The sequence below is a fragment of the Cibotium barometz genome, chromosome 20 (genome assembly GCF_041138505.1).
Source record: "Cibotium barometz isolate CiBa-2024 chromosome 20, ASM4113850v1, whole genome shotgun sequence".
Classification (NCBI taxonomy): Eukaryota; Viridiplantae; Streptophyta; class Polypodiopsida; order Cyatheales; family Cibotiaceae; genus Cibotium; species Cibotium barometz.
The window spans coordinates 26,695,806-26,720,684 of record NC_141065.1 but is presented as its reverse complement, the minus strand read 5'-3'; the positions used below and the strand labels follow the sequence as shown (position 1 = coordinate 26,720,684).

The following is a 24,879-nucleotide window of genomic DNA, read 5'->3' as shown; positions in this document are numbered from 1 at the left end:
TAACTAAGTGAAGAAATCAAAATTAAAGTCTTAAAATCTACTTGTTCTTCAAAAGATGTAGTTAACTTTGAAAAATTAGAGTTGACAAATATATAAGAATCTTTTAAAAAATGTAGTGGTTCTTTTGTCTTGTTTTTTTCCAAATCTTGGACTTTGGAACTTCAAATTCATCAATTCAAATGAAGCCCTTTATAATGACTTCGGCAGCTACAAATTGTTCTACCAATGAATATGCAGGCTTAAGAAAATCACTAATGTTGCAAAGGAAAAAAAATAACATAAACTAAACATAATATTACCTTACCTTTGATACTTCTACAAGGTGAAAGAACACCTTGTGTAGGCTTTGAGATTGAGCTTGCAAATATAGGAAAACATTCCCTTGGACAAAGGGACTGTGTTAATGAACGAGACTGTGTTCCTTGTCATGAAAAAGACTGTGTTAATGAGAAAGTTAAAAATTTAGCCAAACTTGAGAGTGAAAAAACATGCTTTTAGGACCACTAATGATGGATAAGCAACCTTAACCACCACTATTCATTCAGAATTGATGGTACATCAATCAAAATCTCCACAAGAGATGCTCTCTATCACAACAACTTTACTCAAGTCACCACATGACTTCTCTCTATTTGTGGAAGTGATGCAGTCCCATGGCTGTTCTCTGTTTTGTGAAGTCATGCTAACTACAACAGTTCCACCAGAATTTGTGGCCACAGCAGATACCTGTGAGTACTCAAACCTTGCATCACAGTATCAGTTCCAAGTGTGACACAACTTGGACTAAGCTTCCACGGAGCGCTACAGTGTGGATCCTCGACCCTCCTGTTTCTTGCCCTCACACACAATAGATCATGCCCACCTCTATCAAAGAAAGATGAGGAATGCTCAAAGCAACCGTGGGTCCCCGACAATTATTCCTCAAAAAGTTGTAAGCCACATCAATCACAAACTTCTTCAGTAGAGAAGAGTTTTTTTTTGCCTTCACATATGAATGCCCCAGTATGTAGGCAACACCAGCCTCCTTGGCTTCGATGAGCTCAGTCAGCTCATCTCGCACACTCGGATCAATGTCTGGACTCTCTGGAATTTCAAACCGGACTTTCTTTCGGCGAACGAGTGGAGGAGACTCCGATTCTTCTATATCATGGAAGCTTTGCATGGTAGGAGACTTGCTGTATGAAAGCGGCAGTGACAATGAACTATCAATGGTGTCATCGAGTGAGACAATCTTAATGCCCCCTTGAGTTGGCACCCCAATGACCGCCATCCGCCCATCCAGAGTGAGCTCATTGTTTGAAGGTATCTCTAGGTTCATGCCTTCTGTTTGAATAAACTCCCCAATCTTAATCACCAGCTGGTTCTCAAAGTCATGGTCATCCTTTTGCACATCCTTATACCCATATCTGACAATGCATCTAAACATGTGGAACTCCTTTGGGCCAATACGCCCAATCAGACAGCGTTCCTCTAACGGCACATAAGGTACTGGAACATACTTGATGCAAATAAACACCAAAACCTGATGGAAAGCTGGCAAATTTGTGACAAAGTGTGAGAAGATAGGTGGAACACCCGTGACCAAATCAGTGTAAATAAGACCGATGCCAGGTACCCGAACAATCCCAAGGCTTGGACCAAGTGTCAATAACCACTTCATGGATATTTTGCTCTGCAAGTCAAACTCGTACTTTTTCCGGAAACCATAATGCCATATGTACATGATAGCCATGAATATTATGGACAGGACAAGTGGAACCCAACCTCCTTCTCGCACTTTGGTCAAGGAGGCTGAGATGTATAGGCATTCAATCGATCCGAAGAAGAGCAAAAAGGCCAGAGCCATAAAAACACTCTTTTGCCAAACAATTACCATGACTAAGAACATGAGGCATGTCGTGACAAGCATAACTGTGATCACTGCAAGACCTGCCAGTCCAAAAGCCCATGTTGAAAACAATAAGAATATGGCTCATTAATCGTTCAAAAAAAAACAATCTAACAATATAAGGAGGTCCCCTACACCCCCCGGGCCCCCCCACCCCCTGCATCTCATACATGTTTGGCATGAGAGAGAGAGAGAGTCCTATGCATCTATGCAAGGATCATGCACTAGTACTACGTAAAAATTAAAACCACCACAAGAAAAGGTCTTAACACATAGTGCAACCAAAACACTCACCATAGGCGTTTCCTATCATGATTGTATCTCTGAATCCAACTGTGATAGCCAGACAGAGAAGCATAAGAATCCAATTTATTTCGGGTATATAGATCTGACCACAAATGTGATTGGAGGTATGCAGAATCTTGACACGGGGAAAACAGCCCAAGGATTGGGACTGTTTAATGATTGAAAAGGTTGCTGAAATGACAGCTTGGCTCCCAACAACAGCTGCAAGAGTGGCCACCAGAAAGACTGGCCAGAACACAGGTCCTACAAGTTTGAATTGTTAGTCTACCTACATACATAAATGTGGCTTACAAAATCTCTAGAGCAATATATACATACATAAGTGCATCCATGTGCGTGGGCAATGCGCGCACACGCGTGTGCATCGTGCACGTGCGCGCGCGCACGCCTGTGCATGCACTTGGTGCGCCTGTGGAGGGAGGGAGGGAGAGAGAGAGAGAGAGAGAGAGAGAGTCGCTCACTTGGAATGGACATGTAAAAGCTTCTCTCTATGTCTGCAGGATGTCTAGACAAGAAAGCTGCTTGGCCCATGTAGGCAAGAATCAAACAGGGATACACTGCACATGTAAAAGCGATCTGCAAACATGTGCCCATGATTCATCAAATATTCTTTTGAACTTTAAAACCAAGGTTACTGATACATGAGAAGCAGAAGATGGACCTTGCCAGTACCTTGATGGAACACTGCGAAAAATGTCCCAAGTCTGCATACATTGCCTCTGCACCTGCAATTTCAAAACTGATACAGGCTAAGAAGTATGGAAATTGGGCAAGAAGAGGGTATGGAAAGCTACAAGCTAAACAAGTCTATTGGTAAGGAGTGAGATGTGAGCTGTGATTTGGAAACCTAATGAAATGCTTTACACTTCAGGTGATTCAGAATGGACTTGATACCAAAGTGGTACAAAATGTATGCAATCTGTAAAAAGCAAGGATGCCTACAGTATACCTTAGAGCTATGATGACCAAAGATGAAATGACATGGAATGTAGTGGGGTGATCATGTGAATGTCGAATATGGATGCCAGACCTCACAGAATTCTGGCAGAGCTTCTCCTTGAGAACAGTGAGCTTGCTTTTCTGCCAGGGCAATGGGTTACAAAAGCACCTCAGAATTCATCTTTTGAGGGGCTTAGGACCCATAAAGTGACTGTGGTAGACTAGTCTGCATGTTACACCCGACGCATCCAGCTATTTTCAAGCAGTCATCAAGAGTCGGTCTCAAAGAAATTCATGGGTAAAATTAACATGATTTTTCGGCTCAGCAAACACAGTTACCATGCATTATATTTGGTCAATTAGATGCATTTCAAATGCTTAATATTAACACTGATGTCATAGAAAGTCATCATACCAAGTAATATGAGGAAACAAGAGCCCGAAAAGCCTAGCAACAATGTAATGGTGTACCCACAATCCAACATGTTTTCCCACAATCCAACATGTTTTCTACTTGGATGGTGTTCAAGTTGCTGGATACTTAGAGAGAGAGAGAGAGAGAGAGAGAGAGAGAGGGGTCAGGAGTGGTTGTAATAACAGCTCATTACGCTGACTGTCACAGACTAGTCTGCATGTTACACTAGAAGCATCCAGGCAAACACATACTTACCTTTGACTACCATGCATTATTTTTGGTGATTCATCATTCAGATGCATCTCAAATGTTTAATATTAACACTGAACCCCTCCGACCTTGCATTCCCACCCACCCAAAACAACAAAGGCACATACCTCTTAAGAATTTACAATGTAGATGATTCATACACAACCCATCATACTTGTCAATCACCAGTGAGACATCCCATAGCTGTGGTTATAATTATCACCAATGTGAAAAATCTGACCTGTGATACAAAGAACAACGCCTCCTAGAGAGATCCACCCTTCAGTTCCTGTCTTCTTGAGGAAGTTGTACATATAGTATGGTGACAAGGCTTTGATAACACCAGGATTCCATTTAAATATATTGTATACTCCAATGCTGCTGATACAAAAGAGCCAAGCTATGACAATAGGCGCAAATATAAAGCCCACTTTACGTGTGCCATAGTGCTGAAGTGCAAATAATCCCATCAAGATCGCACAAGAAAGCAAAACCACGTAATCTGCAAAATAGGATTTGAACAGAATAATTTTAGGATCAGCACGGTACTAGTAACCAAGATTGCTGGGTGTCAGCAGAAGTAGCAAAATAGAAGCCTTTTCAGACAATATTGCTTCTTTGGCTCCCTTTGTATATTCACTCATCTTAGGCACTTCATTCTTTTTGGTTAGAAAGGAAACAAATTGAGGGTGGGTTCTCCACCTTTGATCCTTTGATCACTGCCCCATACATGGAGGCGAGTTTGTATCTAACCCTTCGTGGTTGTATGTAGCCTTGTGGTTGGTTTTTCATTGACTAATAGAAAGATCTTTTTCCCTGATTTTTTATTTTTATTTTTGAGGGTGGGGAAGAGATGAATCTGACTTCAAGCCATTTGTCGAAGCCATGGACATAATCACCATACAAAATGATGACAACATATTGCTTGAACCCCTTCTTGCAGCGCTGCAATGAAAGTGCCTTCTCTTGTGAATCATGATATAAACCTTGCTGCTGTAGCTCAAAGTCTAATGCAGAAACAATAACAGACATGAATGCATCACCACTACTTGGAGAGAGAGAGAGAGAGAGAGAGAGAGAGAGAGAGAGCATATTTCCCCCCTTATCCTCCAGGAGATTTGCAGAAATCTGAGGTGCATAAACTGAGCAAAAAATAGGGCAAGATTTGCTGCTGAAATGTAAGCGAAGGGTGTGCTGTATGGAAGAGAAAGAAAGGATAAGAAGACTGCTGCAAACTTCAGACTGAAGACCAGATTACAAGCCGCCTAGTCACTGAACATGCACAAATCATTGACATTAAGTTCCTTGGGAAAGGTTACATCCTGCTCACATTTGACTCCACCACCCTTGCAGAGAAGATCCCGGTGATGGTTTGCTTCCCCGGCCTACCTCGTGATTGCTCAATTGGATGGCTCACACTTTGAGCACTGGAACAAGTTCTCAGGTCTATCTGGGCAGTGTTTCGTCTGCCCAAAGATTGAGCCATTCAGCACGTGCCTGCTCTTGCCGTTGCTCTAGTGAGAGGAAGACTGCGAGCCTTTGCACTCGACGCCTCTGGAACTTCTGCATCCTGCAGAAGCCCAGGAGCATTTGCCTCCCCGCCTGCAGTCTCCCTCCCTAGCCTCTCCTTCGAGTGCCTTCCAGTCGAGAGGTGCCTCCCAATAGGACCAGCAATAGCAGTCTCCCTCCCCAGCCTCTCCTTCAAGCACCGTCCTGTCGAGAGGTGCCTCCCAATAGGACCAGCAATAGCAGCCTGCCTCTTAGCAAGGTTGGCAAGTTCCCAGTCACCGCACCCACCATAGGGTGTGCCTGACATGGTGGGCACCAAGTCCCAAAGGGGAGCCTAAGGTAACAGTTCCTATAGAGTACCCTTACGAGCATGTATCGCAGAGCCTGTGGTGAATCTCAAGGATCAGGTATCTATAGCAAATCTTGTGGACCCATGGTTCTCCACCAAGGTCTCCACCCTCACTTTCCTCCAGAGCCTCTTGTTGAGATAGCAAGTTCATCCGGATAGTGTCGGTGTGACACATGTATGGTGAGCCTCTTGTTGAGATAGCAAGTTCATCCGGATAGTGTCGGTGTGACACATGTATGGTGTGCATTAGCAGTAGGAGTGTCATGCCCAATGGCCAAGTGTATGGACAGTTGGTGTTATATTATAATGGTGTGCACTTATCATTATGTGTGTGTGGATTTTGAAGATGACATGTGTATAAAGGAGAATGGAATGAAACAATAGCTTCTCCTATTCTTGTCTATGGTTGAGTGTGCAAGATTCCTCTTCCCAAGCTTTTGAGATGTACAGATGTAAGAACCTTTCCTTCAATCTCTTGTAATCATCTCCCCCTCAGAAATGGAAAAAGATTTTGTTTTACCTTGTTTTGGCCTTGAGAGAGAAAATGTCTAGAGAGAGGTAATTCAAAATTGAGATATTTTTTAATGCAAAAATTCTCCTAATGTCTAAGATGAATTCCCCTGAAACAAAAGTTCAAAATGAACTTTCCAATGTGCATTAGGAATTAATTGAATATGTGTATAAGAGACCTTAGCCTAAGGGTCCACATTTTCAGAAATTTTTAGATTAAAGTTCAAATAAGGTTCCAAAGGACCAATAGGATTAATCCAAGTACTGGGATGAGATAAATACAATGAATAAAAGAAAATAACCCAAAAATGAGTAAATACTCACATAAGATGAAGAGTTGATTGAGTACAAGGTTTATTAGTTAAAAACTAAGGTATATTAATTAAAAAAAATGAGATATTTAGGTGAAATGATGCATTTTTGATACCTCAGTAAAGTGAGAAACCCATTTGAGCTAGGCACCTTCTTCATCATCATTGCTTGGATTTTTTAATTCAAAAAAATATGATATTTTTATGTCTCCTCTCTCCTGGAGCAAACTAGATAAGAAAGAGAGCCAAACTGATCCAAATCTTGTCCAAATTGAGTCAAACTCAAGTTGCAAACCTCTAGAACCAGTTGGACTTGGTTGGTGGCCTCCCTCACCTATAAATAGATCCTTATTCCTTTGTATTTTCATTTTGGAACATTACCATGCTAGTATTTTCTTTAAATTAGCTTATTTCTATTCTCTCTCTAATTTTCCTCTTCTCTTGAAAGCTTTGAAGCTTCTCTCTCCTCCAACCTCTCTTGGAGATTACTCTCTCTCTTAGTGGCCAAGGACTTGCTTGGGGCTTCACTAAACCTCTTCTTTCTTGAAGATTACTCTTTCCCCTTGGTGGCCAAGCCTCTTCCATGAGGGGTACACCATTTGTGCAAGGTAAAGAATCAAGCAAACCAAGGGTAAGCCTAAACAATGTTGTTTATGCTCTCTTGTTAATGTTATTCTTCTTCCTAACCTTCCTCATACTTGGGAAGCATTTTATTTTGTGGTGTTCCTCTTAAAACCATGCTTTTCTTGATTATGAGAAATTGATGTTTATGTTTAAGCTTAGGTTTATACATAAACTATTTTTTAGGTTAAAAGTGTGATTTTCACCATTCTCAATTCATAGAAATTACGAGGAAGTTATGGCAAAATTTTCTTATTAGAAAATGAAGGTTTATACATAAATAATTTTATTCTAAAAGAGGAACTTCGAGTATTATCATTTCATAGAAAATGTGAAAAAGCTATGGCAAAATTTATAGCCTTAGAAAATGAATTTATGCATAATAATTTTTATACTAAAAGTGAAATTTTAATCATTATCATTTCATAGAAAATGCGAGGAAGTTATGGTAAAATTTATATCATTAGAGAATGAATCTATGCAAAATAAATTTTATGTTAAAAGAGAACTTTTGAACATTATTCAATAGTCAGAAAAATAAAGAAGGTTATGCACAAATTTTATAGAATCATTGAATGGATGTGAATGGATGTGAACGGATGTGATTGGATGAGAATGAATGTGAATGGATGTGAAATTATGTGAATGAATGTGAGATGATGTGAATGGATGTGAAATGGTGTGAATGGATGTGAATGGATGTGATTGGATGAGAATGGATGTGAATGGATGTGATTCGATGAGAATGGATGTGAAATGATGTGAATGGATGTAAAATGATATGAATGAATATGCATGGATGTGATTGGATGAGAGCTGATGTGGAAATGATGTGATTGGATGTGAGTTGATGTGAAAATGATGTGATTAGATGTGATTGAATGTGAGTTGGATGTGGGAATGATGTGAATTGATGTAGAAAAATGTGGGAAGATGAGAATGAGGAGTTTGGAAGATCCCATATAGCAAAGTGAAAATAATTGCATGTGAAAGGATGTGGAATGATGAGAAAAGATGAGGAATAATGTGAAAGGATGTGGAGTAATGATGAAAGATGAGAATTTTGTTTGGAACTGTATTTGTATGTAAAACCTGTTTTTTTTTAGATTGTTTTATGTCAAGAATGCTGGGGAAGCATTTTGAACATCTTGTGAATGAGGTCGTGGGAACCTAAGTGAAAAAATTACAACAGCTGACGAGAGTCGATGAAGGACGTCTCGCGTGCCAAGGTCGGCCGAGGTCTTGACCAACCTCGGTTCGATTAAAATGGTGAGCTTCCGATACGGTGGATGAGGGACCAAGGAAGCGGCCTATGAGTGAAGCGCTAGGTCACCTACAAAGGAACCTAGAGGGTGCTGACCAGACGGTGCTCGGGCTATGGGTCGCCTAGGATACCAACGCGTGCGTCGAGGAAGAAAATCAGTTGGAGTTTATTTTCTAAACACGAGCATGGATCTGGTTGATTGACCTTGCTGGTCTTCAACGGATGAGTTCATGGCTCTTTTACATGGATCTTGTTGGTTGATCTTACTAATCTTCAACTAAGAGTCCATATGATTTTTATGTGATTATATTCCTAGGTAGGAATTATTAAAAAGGTCCCTGAGTGAGCAGGTGGTGAGCGCTCTGGTTGCCAATGATGCCATAGGTACGCTGAGGAAGGGATGAATGGAATACTTGATTATATTTCTGGGTACTATGGGCTAGGAACTATCGAAAAGGCCCCTAAGTGAGCAGAGGGTGAGCGTTCTGGTTGCCAATGATACCATAGGTACACCGAGGAAGGAATGATTAGAAATTGAACTTGGAACTGGAATACTCAAGACTATTATGAAAACACTCTGATTTTATTGCAATGCTGTTTTGGGAATAGTTGAATCTAAGAAAAGGCAATTTCATATTGGGTGCGTAAGTGGTGTGTCTATTTAAGTTTTGCATGAGAGCCGGCTAGGGAGCCTGGGAACTCTTTTCTCTGGTACCCGGGACAAAACATAACCAAATTTTTATAATGGATCCTATCAATACAGTGGTTGGGCGGTTGGCTAACCCATGAGATTGGATGGGTTTAGACTGGACTAATAGATCCCTATAATTTAAATTCAATTCTGTTCAAGTTACGATAGTTGAAGTAAATCACAAATAATCCTTGTTCTATGGAAAAAGAATCAACAGCTATGCCTCTTTTGATGGGGAAAAAAGCATTGGTCTCTATGAACCAAGTGCAAGTTCCTCCTTTGATTCGGCCATGTGACCCGCCGGGTCGGTCAAAATACAACGGATAGTTAAGGCTGTTGACTACGTTAGAAGAATTCTCTTAGAGGAATCGCCTATGCTTTCTAGGCGAGGGAAGTTTTTTCCAGGTTCGGTTTTGGAAGAACCGAGAGATTAGTCTCTTGTCCGGACATTCGTGGGCGAGGCCCTGAGTGGCAATCCCTGCCCCGCGCGTGAGATTGCTACTTCCGCTGCTAGCTTTTCGGATTCCAGTGCGTGGAGGGGACAGGGGTCTCATAGCTGGTATTAGAGCTTTGTTGAAAGCTTAAGAAGAAAAAAACGAATTTTATCAGAAATTTATAAACTCAAAAAGAGCATTTACATATTGTATTCTCATTCCTTAAGCTTCATTTATGAAGACTTTTAATTGATGAATTGGGTTTTTAGATGGAAGTACCGCAATTGTGTGAAAGCCCTGACTTGCTTGAGGCCTAGATATGATGGTATTTACCTTATAGCTCCAAGGACCGTGACCACCCGTATATACCGTGGGTATACTGCAGCTCTTTATTGACAATATATACGAGTGAATCTAAGACCTTGAAGTTATAAGTAAAAATGCTATCCCAGATGATGAATTCGAATGATGGTTGATATGATTTTAGAATTCTAGTTGAGAATTGATGAATTGATTTGGATTCTGATTGAAAGATGATGATTTATTAATTCTGGTTGAAAGAAGATAAGTTGAATAAAGCCACAATGAGAATGAATGAAGAGAATTCCAGTGACGATGTTAGTAATTGAAAGACGATTATGACTTTCAGCAGTTTGACCTTTGACCCAGTAGACCCAATTGAGGAATGACAAATTGAGAACCTCAATAACTGAAATTTCCATAGAAAGTGTTCAGATGAAGTTACTGGTCCGATGAACCATTTTTGTGTTAAGGATATGAATGAACTATTTTCTGATGATGAGTTCTGTATGCTTCTTCTTATAGAAGGGATCTTTATCCCAAGATTCTGAGAGAGTTGACCAAACTTTAAGAAACCCCAGAATCAGTTGGATCTAAAGATGGATTTGAATTATAAATATAGTGATCTTTTCACCTAAGATTCTTTGAGCGTCTGTTAAGTTGGAAAAATGGACTTGATTAAGAAGAGAAAGAGTCCCACCTTTAGAGTAAGAAGATGATTCTTACCGAGATTATCCTCTAGCTGCGAGATAAGGACATCTCGCGTTTTTCAAGTGGGATAGGATGTAAGATTCCTCTCTCCCAGCTTTTGAGATGTTCAGGTGTAAGAACCTTCCTTTTAGTCTCTTGTAATCATCCTCCCCCTCAGAAATGGAAAAAGATCTTGTTTTACCATGTTTTGGTCTTGAGAGAGAAAATATCTAGAGAGAGGTAATTCAAAATTGAGATATTTTTAGATGCAAAAATTCTCCTAATGTCTAAGCTGAATTCCCCTTAAACAAAAGTTCAAAATGAACTTTCCAATGTGCATTAGGAATTAATTGAATATGTGTATAAGAGACCTTAGCCTAAAGGTCCACATTTTTAGAAATTTTTGAATTAAGGTCCAAATAAGGTTCCAAAGGACCAATAGGATTAATCTAAGTGTTGGGATGAGATAAATACAATGAATAAAAGAAAATAGCCCAAAAATAAGTAAATGCTTACATAAGATGAAGAGTTAACTGAGTACAAGGTTTATTAATTAAAAACTAAGATATATTAATTAAAAAAATGAGATATTTAGGTGAAATGATGTATTTTTGACACCTCAGTAAGGTGGGAAATCCACTTGAGCTAGGCGCCCTCTTCCTCATCATTGCTTGGGTTTTTTAATTCAAAAAAATGTAATATTTTTATCTCTTCTCTCTCCTAGAACAAACAAGTTCAAAAAGGGAGACAAACTGATCCAAATCTTGTCCAAATTGGGTCAAACTGAAGCTGCAAACCTCTAGAACCAGTTGAACTTGGTTGGTGACGTCCCTCACCTATAAATAGACCCTCATTTCTTTGATTTTTATATTGGAACATTACCATGTTAGTATTTTCTCTAAATTAGCTTATTTCTATTATCTCTCTAATTTTCCTCTTCTCTTGAGAACTTTGGAGCTTCTCTCTCCTCCAACCTCTCTTGGAGATTACTCTCTCTCTCTTGGTGGCCAAGGACTTGCTTGGAGCTTTACTAAACCTCTTCTTTCTTGAAGATTACTCTTTCCCCTTAGTGGCCAAGCCTCTTCCATGAGGGCTACATCATTTTTGCAAGGTAAAGAATCAAGCAAACCAAGGGTAAGCCTAAATAATGTTATTTATGCTCTCTTTTTAATGTTATTCTTCTTCCCAACCTCCCTCATGCTTGGGAAGCATTTTATTTTGTGATTTTTCTCTTAAAACCATGCTTTTTTATTATTATGAGAAATTAATGTTTATGTTTAAGCTTAGGTTTATACATAAACTAATTTTTAGGTTAAAAGTATGATTTTAACCATTCTCAATTCATAGAAATTGCGAGAAAGTTATGGCAAAATTTTCTTATTAGAAAATGAAGGTTTATACATAAACAATTTTATTCCAAAAGAGGAACTTCGAGTATTATCATTTCATAGAAAATGTGGAGAAGCTATGGCAAAATTTATAGCCTTAGAAAATGAATTTATGCATAATAAGTTTTATACTAAAAGTGAAATTTTAATCATTAGCATTTCATAGAAAATGCGGAGAAGTTATGGTAAAATTTATATCATTAGAGAATGAATCTATGCAAAATAAATTTTATGTTAAAAGAGGAATTTTGAACATTATTCAATAGTCAGAAAAATAAAGAAGGTTATGCACAAATGTTATAGAATCATTGAATGGATGTGAATAGATGTATGTGAATGGATGTGAAATGGTGTGAATGAATGTGAATGGATGTGATTGGATGTGAATGGATGTGAATGGATGTGATTGGATATGAAATGATGTGAATGAATGTGATTGGATGTGAATGATGTGAATGAATGTGATTAGATGTGAATGGATGTGAAATGGTGTGAATGGATGAGAGTTGATGTGGAAATGATGTGATTGAATGTGAGTTGATGTAGAAATAATGTGATTGGATGTGAGTTGATGTGAGAATGATGTGATGTGATATGAATTGATGTAGAAAAATATGGGAAGATGAAAAATGATGAGAAATAATGTGAGAGGATGTGGAATGATGAGAAAAGACGAAGAATATATGAAGTAATGAGGAAAGATGAGAATTTCGTTTGGAACTGTATTCATATGTAAAACCTTTTTTTTAAAAGATTGTTTTATGTCAAGAATGTTGGGGAAGCATTTTGACCATCTTGTGAATGAGGTCATGGGGATCTAAGTGAAAAAGTTACAACAGCTCATGAAGGACGTCTCGCGTGGCAAGGTTGACCAAGGTCTTGACCAGCCTCGGTTCGATTAAAATGGTGAGCTTCCGGTACGGTGGATGAGGGACCAAGGAAGCGGCCTATGAGTGAAGCGCTAGGTCACCTACGAAGGAACCTAGAGGGTACTGACCATACGGTGCTCGGGCTCTGGGTCGCCTAGGATACCCACGCGTGCGTCGAGAAAGAAAATCAGTTGGAGTTTGTTTTCTGAACACGGGCATGGATCTGGTTGATTGACCTTGCTGGTCTTCAACAGATGAGTTCATGGCTCTTTTACATGGATCTTGTTGGTTGATCTTGCTGATCTTGAACTGAGAGTCCATATGATTTTTATGTGATTATATTCCTAAGTACTATGGACTAGGAACTATTGAAAAGGTCCCTGAGTGAGCAGGTGGTGAGCGTTCTAGTTGCCAATGATACCATAGGTACGCTGAGGAAGGGATGAATGGAATACTTGATTATATTCTTGGGTACTATGGGCTAGGAACTATCGAAAAGGCCCCTGAGTGAGCAAAGGGTGAGCGTTCTGGTTGCCAATGATGCCATAGGTACGCAGAGAAAGGAATGATTAGAAATTGAACTTGGAACTAGAATACTGAGAACTATGATGAAAACACTTTGGTTTTATTGCAATGTTGTTTTGGGAATAGTTGAATCTAAGAGAAGGCAATTTCATATTGGGTGCGTAAGTGGTGTGTCTATTTAAGTTTTGCATGAGCGCCGGCTAGGGGACCTGGGAACTCTTTTCTCTGGTACCCGAGACAAAACATAACCAAATTGTTATAATGGATCCTATCAATACAGTGGTTAGACGGTTGGCTAACCCATGGGATTGGATGGGGTTAGGCTAGACTGATGGATCCCTATAATTAAAATTCAATTATGTTCAAGTTACGATAGTTGAAGTAAATCACAGATAATCCTTGTTCTATGGAAAAAGAATCAACGGCTGTGCCTCTTTTGATGGGGAAAAAAGCGTTGGTCTCTATGAACCAAGTGCAAGTTCCTCCTTTGATTCGGCCATGTGACCCGCGAGGTCGGTCGGAATACAAAGGATAGTTAAGGTTGTTGACTACGTTAGAAGAATTCTCTTGGAGGAATCGCCTATGCTTTCTAGGCGAGGAAAGTTTTTTCTAGGTTCGGTTTTGGAAGAACCGAGAGATTAGTCTCTTGTCCGGACATTCGTGGGCGAGGCCCCGAGTGGGAATCCCTGCCCCGCACGTGAGATTGCTACTTCTGCTGCTAGCTTCCCGGATTCCGGTGCGCAGAGGGAACAAGGGTCTCACAGAGTGAGAGCTATTTAGAATTTATGCAAGTGTTATTTGTACATCCCCATTGTATTTATGTGGTATCATCACATAGGTTGCTCTCACATTGAGTGGCAACCGTAAACTTCTAGTGGTTGGAGATTGAAGCTGTGACGGTCACCGTTGAAACTGTGAAGCAGCATTGGAGTGGAAATCCGAAGCAATCATAGATCTTGGCCAAGCGGTGAGCTAAACAAACCCTTCCCTTGTGGAGTGCAGGTATTTGGAAGCAAAGTTGAAGCTCTCCATTGAAGCTTGTAAGTGGAAATGTATGCAAATGCAGTTTGCAGATTTGCAAACCTATGAAGAAAAAAATTACAGATTGCCTGAACAGCGATAACTTTTGCCGTGCTCCTCAAAAGCCAACTGTAATGTGATAGACAAAAAGCTTGTTTCAATAGATTTGTTTAAACTACTCAAACACAGGATTTGGAGTTCTGTAGCTTAAGTTATGAATGGCACAAGAGAAGAATGTAGATTTGGGATGCCTACAACACTTAGTTGGAGTGTTGATGTATGCGAAGTTTGCCCACCAGATTGGTTGAAGCTTGATATTGCAAGTTAAACTTAACAATTGGAATGTATCTATTTGACTAATAAAAGAAAACATGGTATTGAAAAGCTCTTGAGAAGCTGATTTACACGTTGTAAGAGGGGATTGATTTGGAGCTTACAGAAATTCTGCAAGACAGCTTTTGAGATGCCTAATCCAACTGTATGTGTATGTATGGAGCAAATGAGCATGTGGGAGTGCAATGTGGACATGTACATGGTTTGAGAACGGTTTCCGTAATGCTTTTGTATTAAGTAAATGTACAAGTGGTGTTGACACTACATTGACGGGATTTACACATGTACATGGATTAGTGTCTGACATTGTATCGTATTGATTACATTGGTCGGTTGAGTGTACTCATTGAAACATTGTATTTGAAAAACATGAGAGATGGTCTGGTGCAAATTGTGGGTAAAAAGCTTGACCAGAATAACTTCCAAATATGGATGTACCGCATGCAAAACTTCTTGAAAGGAAAAGGCTATTGGAGCTTAGTGACAACAAGTGCTGAACAATTGCCATAGCTTCCTGTAGCAAATCCAACACAGGCACAACTTCAAGCACATAGAACTTGGTCCGAAAGAGCATACAAAATGTTGCATTACTTCTCTATATGTGTGACAGATTCTATGCTATGTCATATACAGGATGCGGATAATCCCAAGGATGCATGGGATTCTTTGGTGAAATTGTATGACACCAATACACAAGCAAGAAGATTCAATCGAAGCAAAAGAATCACAACGTAACTCGGAATAACAAGAGCATATATGATTATGTGCAAGAGATAAGGGATGTGCAGAGCACTATGCATATATGGATGATAGTGATCTTGTGGCAATCACATTGAATGGTTTAGGCAAAGAGTACAAGTCATTTGATACCTCTATCATGGTTAGTGGTGGCAATCTCCCAGATTTTGAGGAGTTAGTCTCATTGCTTATTGTTGAATTGAAGCTTGGACTTTGAACATCTCCTAGTAGTAATGAGCATACAAGGGACCAAGCATTCTACTCTCATAGAGGTTCAAGAAGCAAAGGGAGATCTACATCTACTAGAGGACGTACAAGTAGATGTGGTTGGATGGATAGACTACCACAATAGAATTTTCAGCCTTCATATGGTGCACGAGGTGGTAGAGGATCCTATTCCCAAGGTGGAGGGAGATCTAGCTCTAGAGGAAGAGGTCATTGACAACCTCAATAACAACAAAGCAATGGGATTGATTGCCACTATTATAGAAAGATTGGTCATATGGCAAGAGATTGTTACAAAAAGCAAAATGACATGTGTAGTGAAAGAGTCCAACATGGGAATTATGCATCATCTAGCAATGATGGGAAACATGTTATGGGTAGCATGACTTCACATAGAGATTGGCTTTCATGTTAGAAATTGAGATTCTTCACTATATGTAAAGAAGACAGAATGGTTTAGTGGTGATTGTGATTTATATAGATGACTTGATAGTCATAGGTGATTGTGGGAATGATAGTGCTAAAGTGAAAGTATCATTGGGTAGCCAGTTTGACATGAAAGACTTGGGAGAGTTGAGATTCTTTCTTGGCATTGAGGTGGTGAGAAAATGCATGGCATATGGTCGGTGCAAAGGCAATATGCCTTGGATATGTTGGCAAAGTATGGCATAACTAGATGCAAGCCTATGACGACACCATTGGAGAAAAACATAAAACTAAGGACTGATTTTGGTGAAGAGTTAGAAGTGTTAGAAGTCATCTCCTATCTTAATCAGACACCAGGGCCTCTGTTGTGGGTGTGCCCGCCCCGTATAGGTGTTTTATCATTTTTCCTCACTCCCCGTATTTTCCCCCAATTTTTTCCATTTTTTCCATGGTGTGGGTGGATGCCACAGGCTGGCAGGAGCCCCTGATGCTGGCCGACTGCACTCTAGTGTACTTGGAGCTCGCCGACTTGATCAGGAGGGGTCGTGGTGTTTTTTCCCTGCTGGCCGACTGGTTGTGCCCAGTCGTGAAGGGCTGGTGGGACACTATGCGCTGGCCGACTGCACTCATGGGGCCATATAAATAGGCCCCATAATTCCCACATTGTATTCATTCAGTTTTCCCGGGATCTTGTGTATAGAGAAGAGTTTACACGCCTATCTCTCTGTCTTTCTTGTGCTGTCTATATTCTGCACTCTACTTGCTCTTGTGGTCTCAAGTTTGGTTATCATTCCCGCTACGTATTTTGACATGGTATCAGAGCCCTAGGCTCTTGATAGATCTTGGGAGTTTTCTGAGCAAGAGGGGGATAATTAAGTTGCTGATTGGTGGACTGTTTTGGAGTGTTTGGGAAGAGAAGTTGCAAGAGGAAGGCGGGCTAAGGTGCTGGACAGCCACTTGCAGGTTTAGAGTTTTTTTTTCCCCACCCACCCACCCTTTTCAGTTACATCCCCGCAATGGCAGATTTGTTAGAGATGGCTGAGAAGCATGTGAAGATCCCGACTCTCCCCACGTTCCCAGTGGACCGTCAGTTGGACAGGAACAATTACGGCATCTGGAAGGTGATGATGGAGTCTGTGCTGGAGTCATATGACCTTGCTGATTTCATCATCATCGGGGTTCCACGGCCGGAAGCAGAGGAAGGGGAGTTACTGTCGATGAAGAAGGACCGAGAGGCACAGGCACAGATGTGGGATCGTGTCAACGCCAGGGTCCGGTCATTTATTTTCCTCAATTGCACACCACAAGTAATCAATCACATAAAGCACATGACGCTGGCCAGAGGCATATGGCAGCACTTGGCTTCTCTTTATAACAGGGTATCACCCATGAAGAGGATCTCCTTGGAAGTGCAGATGCGGGTTATGAACCCTGCAAAGTCATCGACGATGCGGGAGCACATTAACAAGCTGCAGGCCCTTCAGCGGGAAGTCCTCCAGGCTGGGAAGGAGATATCATCTGAAGACATGGCCATTACTTTGCTGTCCCACTTGCCTGCTCAGTATTTTGCTTTCTACTCCTCTTTGATTACGAGTGGCAGGCTCAGCACCATTACCTGGGAGGAGCTTGTGCCAATGGTCTTGGACCAGGAGGAACGTTTCACGAACCCTCCTCACAGCGGAGGTTCGGAGGCCTTAACTGGCCAACAGTCGAAAGGCCGGAATAACAACAAGGGCAAAGGGAAGGCTTCACCGGAGAAGTCTTCTGAGAAGAAGCCTGACTCAGAACGAGAGAAGCTGAAGGCCGAACGATCCTGCAATGATTGTGGCGAGAAAGGCCACTATTGGAGGAAGTGTCCTAAGCGGACTGGGAAGATTGCTGATTCTTCAGCCTCAACTGCAAAGACTCCTGCATTTGTGCACTTAGAGATGATGGACTCCGATGCTTCATCGTCTTCGAGCGAGGAGGCAGTTGGCTTCACCGCAAAGGATACCTGGGAATGGATTCTTGACAATGGTGCTTCCAGGCACATGACTCCGTCCCGTGTCTTCTTTTTGGATCTAAAACAGCAGTCAAGTCGCATTTTTATTGGCGACAACTCTACTATTCCGATACACAATGAGGGCCGGATGGAGATTATTCCCGACGGAAAGGGGGGCAAGCATGCTTCCCATGTTCTTTATGTCCCTGCTCTAGGTTTTCATCTTCGGTCAGTGCATGAAGTATGCAAGACTGGCTTTCGGGTGGAATTTGAGGAGCATTCAGTTGCTCTGCGGGACCGTGAGACTGGCCAGGTTGTTTGGGAAGGCGGTGTGGAGAATGGTATCTATAAGCTCTCTGCACTCTCCTCGTTGACAGGTTCTCAAGTCGGAGATTTGTGGCACTTTCGTTTTGGCCACTTAAATGTGGATGCATTGCGGGGAGCTTTCCGAGACCAGATGGTGGTTGGCTTGCCAAATGTTGGCAATAGGCAAAGACGTTGCAACTCTTGCATACGTGGTAAGCAGCACATGGAATCCTTTCCGAAGCACGCTTCCAGGCGGGCTTCGAAACCGCTGGAGTTGATTCACACTGACTTGTGTGGACCTCAGCAGATACCATCATTGGGAGGATCTCTCTATTTCATGTTGCTTGTTGATGACTGTACCAGATTCACGTGGGTCTACTTTCTTTCACAAAAGGACCAAGCTTTTGCACGGTTCAAGGATTGGCACGTGATGGTGGAGAAAGAGTCTGGATTGCAGGTAAAGACTCTCAGGGCTGACTAAGAGGTTAATTCTCCTCGACTGTATTTCTCAGATTTTGTGCAGACCAGGGAACTGGCCAATACCGGATCGCCTTCAGAGAATGGGGTTGTAGAATGCAAAAACAGGACTGTGGTGGAGATGGCGAGGACCATGCTGGAGCATCGTGATCTTCCTCGTCCACTTTGGGGAGAGGCTGTGGCAACAGCTGTCCATACCCTCAACCGGTCTCCAACGACTTCAGTACCTAATATGACTCTGTTTGAGGCATACTTTGGCAGGAAACCTGATGCCTCGCACTTCCGTGTGATGGGTATATACATATTCCGAAGAAGTAGAGGGGGAAGCTTGACTGCAAGTCCCGCAAGCTTATATTTGTGGGGTATAATTCTCTTTCCAAGGGATACAGATTGTATGATCCAGACAGGAATGAGATTGTTGTCAGCCGGGATGTGGTCTTTAATGAGCATGTTCCAGTATCCACTATCGAGGAGCCGCCACTTCTTGGAGATCCAAAAGAGTCTGATGATGATTCCCAGACCATTGCTCCAGTTGATCACCCTCAGTCAACACAGGAGGTTGATCCCGCAGCTGGAGTAGAGCCCCCGCAACAGTAGGAGGCTCCACGATCTGTTCGAGTACCTAGGTGGTTGTTGGACACCCTTCGGGAGTCGGGTGTTACGGAGTTACCCTCCGAGTGGACCACAGAGGACGGCCCTCGAAGATCCACACAAAGTCCGAGACAAAAGCAATACAGCGGAGCTTCTTCACGTAAACTATGCTCTGATGTCTCGTATTATGCGGGACAAGGAGCCCACTTCCGTCAAGGAAGCCCTCTCACAGGATACTTGGAGGAAAGCCATGCAGGTGGAACTTGATGCCATCGAGAAGAACAACACATGGGAGTTGGTACCGAGGCCATCGAAACGGTTAGTCATTGGTGTCAAATGGGTCTTTAAGACCAAATATGCGTCATATGGGTCGGTGGACAAACACAAAGCCAGACTTGTGGCTAAAGGTTATGCTCAACGGCCAGGCATCGACTACGAGGATACCTTTGCACTGATAGCACGGATGTCCACGATTCGGACCGTTCTTGCCCTTGCTTCTTCTCAGAGGTGGCCCGTGTATCAAATGGATGTAAAATCTTCGTTCCTTAATGGTGACCTGCCGGAGGAGGTGTATGTTGAGCAGCCTCCAGGCTTTGTTGTGCCAGGATCAGAAGGGATGGTTTACAGGTTACGTAAGGCCTTGAATGGTCTTAAGCAGGCTCCCAGGGCTTGGAATCAGAAGATTGATTCCTTCTTTGTTCGGGCTGGATTTCAGAGATCGGTTGCAGATCCTAACCTATAGCAGTACCGGAAGTTGGTTGGTTCATTGATCTGGTTGCTGAACACCAGATTGGACTTGAGCTTCTCTGTGGGGCTGTTGAGCTCTTTTATGCAGATGCCGCTGAAGTCTCATTGGGACGCGCAGGATTGCGGATCTTGCGGTATCTGCAGAGTACGAAGGATCTAGGACTCTTTTACACAGGAGGGGATGGAGTCAAACTCCAAGGTTGGAGTGACTTAGATTGGGGAGGAGATCCAGACACGAGGAGATCTACTTCAGGATACAGTTTTACCCTTTGCTCAGGAGCAGTTTCTTGGAGCAGTAAGCGGCAGCCAACTATTGCCCTATCTTCGACAAAGGCAGAGTACCGGGCTGCTTGTGGTGCTGCTTGTGAGGTTGTATGGTTGCGGAGGCTGCTAGGCGAGATTGGGTTTCCACAGAAGGAGCCCACAGTCATCCAGTGCGATAACCAGAGTTGTATAGCTATTGCTCGGAACCCGGTCTTCCATGCCCGGACCAAGCACATAGAGATACACTATCACTTTGTACGTGAGAAGATCTTGGCTGGTGACGTCTTGCTCCTTTATTGTTCGACGGAGGACAATGTGGCGGACCTCTTCACAAAGTCTCTACCTCAGGCTACGCTCAGGCGGCACTCCAGCTCCCTTGGGTTGATTTCACAGCCAGGAGCTGAGAGGGGAGGGGGTGTTAGAAGTCATCTCCTGTCTTAATCAGACACCAGGGCCTCTGTTGTGGGTGTGCCCGCCCCGTATAGGTGTTTTATCATTTTTCCTCACTCCCCGTATTTTTCCCCAATTTTTTCCATTTTTTCCATGGTGTGGGTGGATGCCACAAGCTGGCAGGAGCCCCTGATGCTGACCGACTGCACTCTAGTGTACTTGGAGCTGGCCGACTTGATCGGGAGGGATCGTGGTGTTTTTTCCCTGCTGGCCGACTGGTTGTGCCCAATCGTGAAGGGCTGGTGGGACACTATGCACTGGCCGACTGCACTTCCCACATTGTATTCATTCAGTTTTCCCAGGATCTTGTGTATAGAGAAGAGTTTACACGCCTCTCTCTCTGTCTTTCAAGTTTCTTGTGCTGTCTATTTTCTGCACTCTACTTGCTCTTGTGGTCTCAAGTTTGGTTATCATTCTCGCTGTGTATTTTGACAAGAAGAAGTTACCATGTACAAGAAGATGGTTGGCAGCTTGATTTACTTGACTATCACTAGACCGCATTTATATTATGCAGTGGGACTAGTTAGCCAATTTATACAGAGTCCCAAGAAACCACATTTGGGTGCTGTTAAGAGGACCATGAGATATGTAAAGACCAATTCCTATATGGTCTATTTTATGAGCATGGAAAGGATGTGATGGTGTATGGTTACACCGATGCAAAGTGGACAGGAAGCGCTTATGACAGGAGGTCCACTAGTGGGTATGCATTTAGCTTGGGAACTGCTACTATGAGTTGAAGTAGCAAGAAGCAACCCCCACGGTTTGCATTATCTAGCACGGAGGCAGAGTATAGAGAAGTCGCTATGGCTGCATGTGAAGTGATTTGGTTGCGAAGACTACTTCATGATTTGGGACGACATCATGATGGAGTGGTTGTCATACATTGTGACAACATGAGTTGTACTCAGTTGGCCACTAATCCGGGTATATCACGTGAGAACCAAACAAATAGAGGTTCATTATCATTTCATTAGAGAGGTGGTGTTGGATGGACATATTGATTTGGCATATGTGAAGACTAAAGAACAGGTTGCCGACATCTTCACAAAGTCACTTGGGAAAGAGAAGTGTGAGTACTTCAAAGACAAACCTGGAGTACTAGAGATAGATATGATGGTGTGAGGGGGAGTGTCGAGATAGCAAGTTTATCCAAATAGTGTCGGTGTGACACGTGTGGTGTGCATTAGCAGTAGAAGTGTCTGGACAATAATTGGCCGTGCCCAATGGCCGAGAGTGTGGACATTTGGTGTTACATTAGTATGGTGTGAACTTATCATTATGTGTGTGTGTGTGGATTTTGAAGATGGAGTATGTGTGAAGGAGAATGGAATGAAACAATGGCTTCTCCTATTCTTGTCTATGGTTGATGCTATAAGATGGTGGCTCCCCAAGTTTGCGTCATTCTACATCATACCTGCTCTACCCTCACTGATGTAGGAGCAGTGGTGTTCATCCCTTTGAGCATGAGGACAGAGTGGGACAACACCTATGTGGATCGCACCCTCCGGGACAAGCCACCAGTTTCTAACATCTTCTCAGCAACCTTTGGATCATACCACATCAACTTTGTAGCTCAGAGGGAAGTATACAGCTGCCTTCACTGCGAGGATGTTCTCCAGGCCAGTGCCGAGTTGTCCCACCAGGCGGTGCGTATCCATGCCATCTGGAGCACCTGAGACTTCGGACAAATTGTATCCAAGCTTGCTCCCAAAAGCTCGCAAGCCGAGAGGAGGCCTTCTAGAGCCCACATCCTTTTTCCCTAGCCATGCGGATCATCTCTTTGAACTTTCGTAGCCTGGGTGACACCTATAGCTACAAGCACAAGATGATTGTTCCAGAGGACTTATAACGGACCTTTATGGGAGGGGGAGGGCACAATCCACAAGCACCATTTGACAGTGGGTCAGACCAGGCTGTATCCACAATTGGTTTCTGGCATTTGGACCCCTATGCAACCAGGGCAGGGTACGCAGCTCCATTAGCAATCGGCTTCTTTCCAGGTGATGAAATTTGGCACCGTCATCCCGAGCACGCTCAGTGGATGTATACTCTGTATTGGGTTGGCCTCCTCAAGACTTATGTCCCCAATGGAATCGGAGACCGCACATTTTTTTGGATCCATGCATGCTAGGGCTTCCCCGTGCAGATTTTTGATGCGCAGGGGGGTGATTTTCTTCTGGCCCACATGTTGACTCATACCCCCTCCCGTGGTGGCTCTTGGCCCATCGACACCCAATGGATCTTCACAGCGACTCTGCTCCGCAAAGTTAGTACCTCCTTCAAGGGGGTGGAGGGGGATGTATGCTCTCTTGGCCTTGCAGGACTAGCCCCATCACCAAGCCTTGAAAGACTATATTTTCTCCCACATATTCCTTATAAGTGTTCTCCACTCATGAAAGCGGAGGGGGAAGAGGAGGGATATATGGAGGGGGAGGGGGGATTGGGTTAGTACTCCATCTTATTACATGTACACACTGACCCCAAAGGCATGGTGATTTGACAAGACTTACCTGAACAGAACTTCTGAAGGATTCCGAGAAACTCGGCTGAAGTATGCCAATGCTATAAGTTCACTTACAAAAACAAGCCTGCGAATCAAAAAGTTATAAAAGGGGGGTTGTGGATTGGGTTTGGTGTGTTAGGGGGGGGGGGGGGGGGGGGAGAGAGAGAGAGAGAGAGAGAGAGAGAGAGGGAGAGAGTTTTATCACTTCTAGTTTGATGCTCTATATCTCACAGCAAATATTCTTTGTGGATTATCAAAACAATAATATGCAAATCCTGCAAACAAGGAGTAGCTTAAATACTTCGGACAATACTTACGTTCGTGAAGATCCTTCGCTTTGACTTTAAGGCCCGAGACTGCTGAAAGAACTGCACAAAAGGGGAGAAACAAACTTGCTACCATTAATAGACTTCTATAGCAATGCAATTCAGCACAAACACGTGCCACTAACTCTAGCCCTGCACTCAGTGATCATTAACAATGTTGTAAATGTTTACCAGAGATAGTGGGTGTCAGCACACCATCACCAATCACCATGCATGTTCCAAGTAAGACTGCGATAAGAAGCCCGGTGCGCAAGCGTTGATGGCCTTCTAGAAAAGTCTTGATGGCGTGTGAGCGTTCTGTGGGTGGTGGTTGTTTCAGACTATATGTTGACAGTTCTTCATCAACTGCCTGTTGATTAGGCAAAAGGCCTATCTTTGCATGTCTACACAGTAGGGAGTAAAGAGCAAAAGTTCCACCTATAGCAATGCAAAAAATAAAATTAAAAAAATCGTTCTTGTCAGTAATCCTCAAGCATAAGGCCTGCTTCACACCCATTGGCAAAGCCATGCGCAAAGCTGATGGGGGCTAGTAATTCTGCTTGTTTTGCTTGAAGGTATTCACAAGGTCCACCCAGATGCCCTCTAGCTGGGGTAATTGCTGGCAGCAGGCGGACAACCCTTACCCATGCCGCCACAGCCTGGCCCTGTCCGTCTAAATGGGTATGAAGCAGGCCTAAGTCTAAGCCACAAGTGTTACATCTGATACTGCATTTAGCATAGTACCTTGAGTGGCAGAATAGCATACCTTCACCATTGTCATCTGCTCTTAGCACGATAAAGACATACTTCAAGGCAGGGATCAAAGTGAAGGTCCAGAAGATAAAGGACAAAACACCTAGAATCTCTGCATCGCTGTCAGACAGTCGTACTTTGCTCCCAAAAAACGTGCTCTTGTAAACATAAAGAGGGGAGGTGCTTAAGTCTCCATAAACCACACCAAAGCTTTGGTACGCAAGAGTCAACACCGCTTTCCATGAAGCTTTCTGCACAAGTAAAAGCCTTGTGAAGTTAGAAAAACACTGAGAGCTTAGATTTTCACACACGCACCATTTCAGTACCAATGGTTTTTGTAATAATAATAATAAAGACTTATGTTTCCTTCACCCCTAGATGATCAATAAGACAAAGAAGTGACAGGAGTAACATTGACATGGTTCTGACCTATCTTCTCTACTCCACAAAACGATGATTTCTGATATAGAATGGCACAAACAACTGACCATTTCGCTTA

At 42.6% G+C, this 24,879-nt stretch overlaps 1 protein-coding gene across 2 annotated transcripts in view; it reads right to left on the bottom strand.

Annotated features, from left to right (window-relative positions):
- Positions 1-442: 442 nt before the first annotated feature.
- Positions 443-24,879, bottom strand: part of LOC147627727 (potassium transporter 1-like) — a 41,366-nt gene continuing 16,929 nt past the window's right edge. Inside the window, exons 2-9 of one of the 2 annotated variants that reach the window (XM_086814672.1) lie at positions 24,394-24,631; positions 23,820-24,065; positions 23,640-23,690; positions 4,039-4,299; positions 2,867-2,919; positions 2,656-2,770; positions 2,183-2,437; positions 443-1,929 (exon numbers count right to left, since the gene is read on the bottom strand). In XM_086814672.1, the coding sequence (XP_086670798.1) occupies positions 839-1,929; positions 2,183-2,437; positions 2,656-2,770; positions 2,867-2,919; positions 4,039-4,299; positions 23,640-23,690; positions 23,820-24,065; positions 24,394-24,631 (2,310 nt within the window). In that variant the 3' untranslated portion in view covers positions 443-838. The remainder of the gene's footprint in view (positions 1,930-2,182; positions 2,438-2,655; positions 2,771-2,866; positions 2,920-4,038; positions 4,300-23,639; positions 23,691-23,819; positions 24,066-24,393; positions 24,632-24,879) is intronic. The other variant, XM_086814673.1, reaches the window with a different exon arrangement.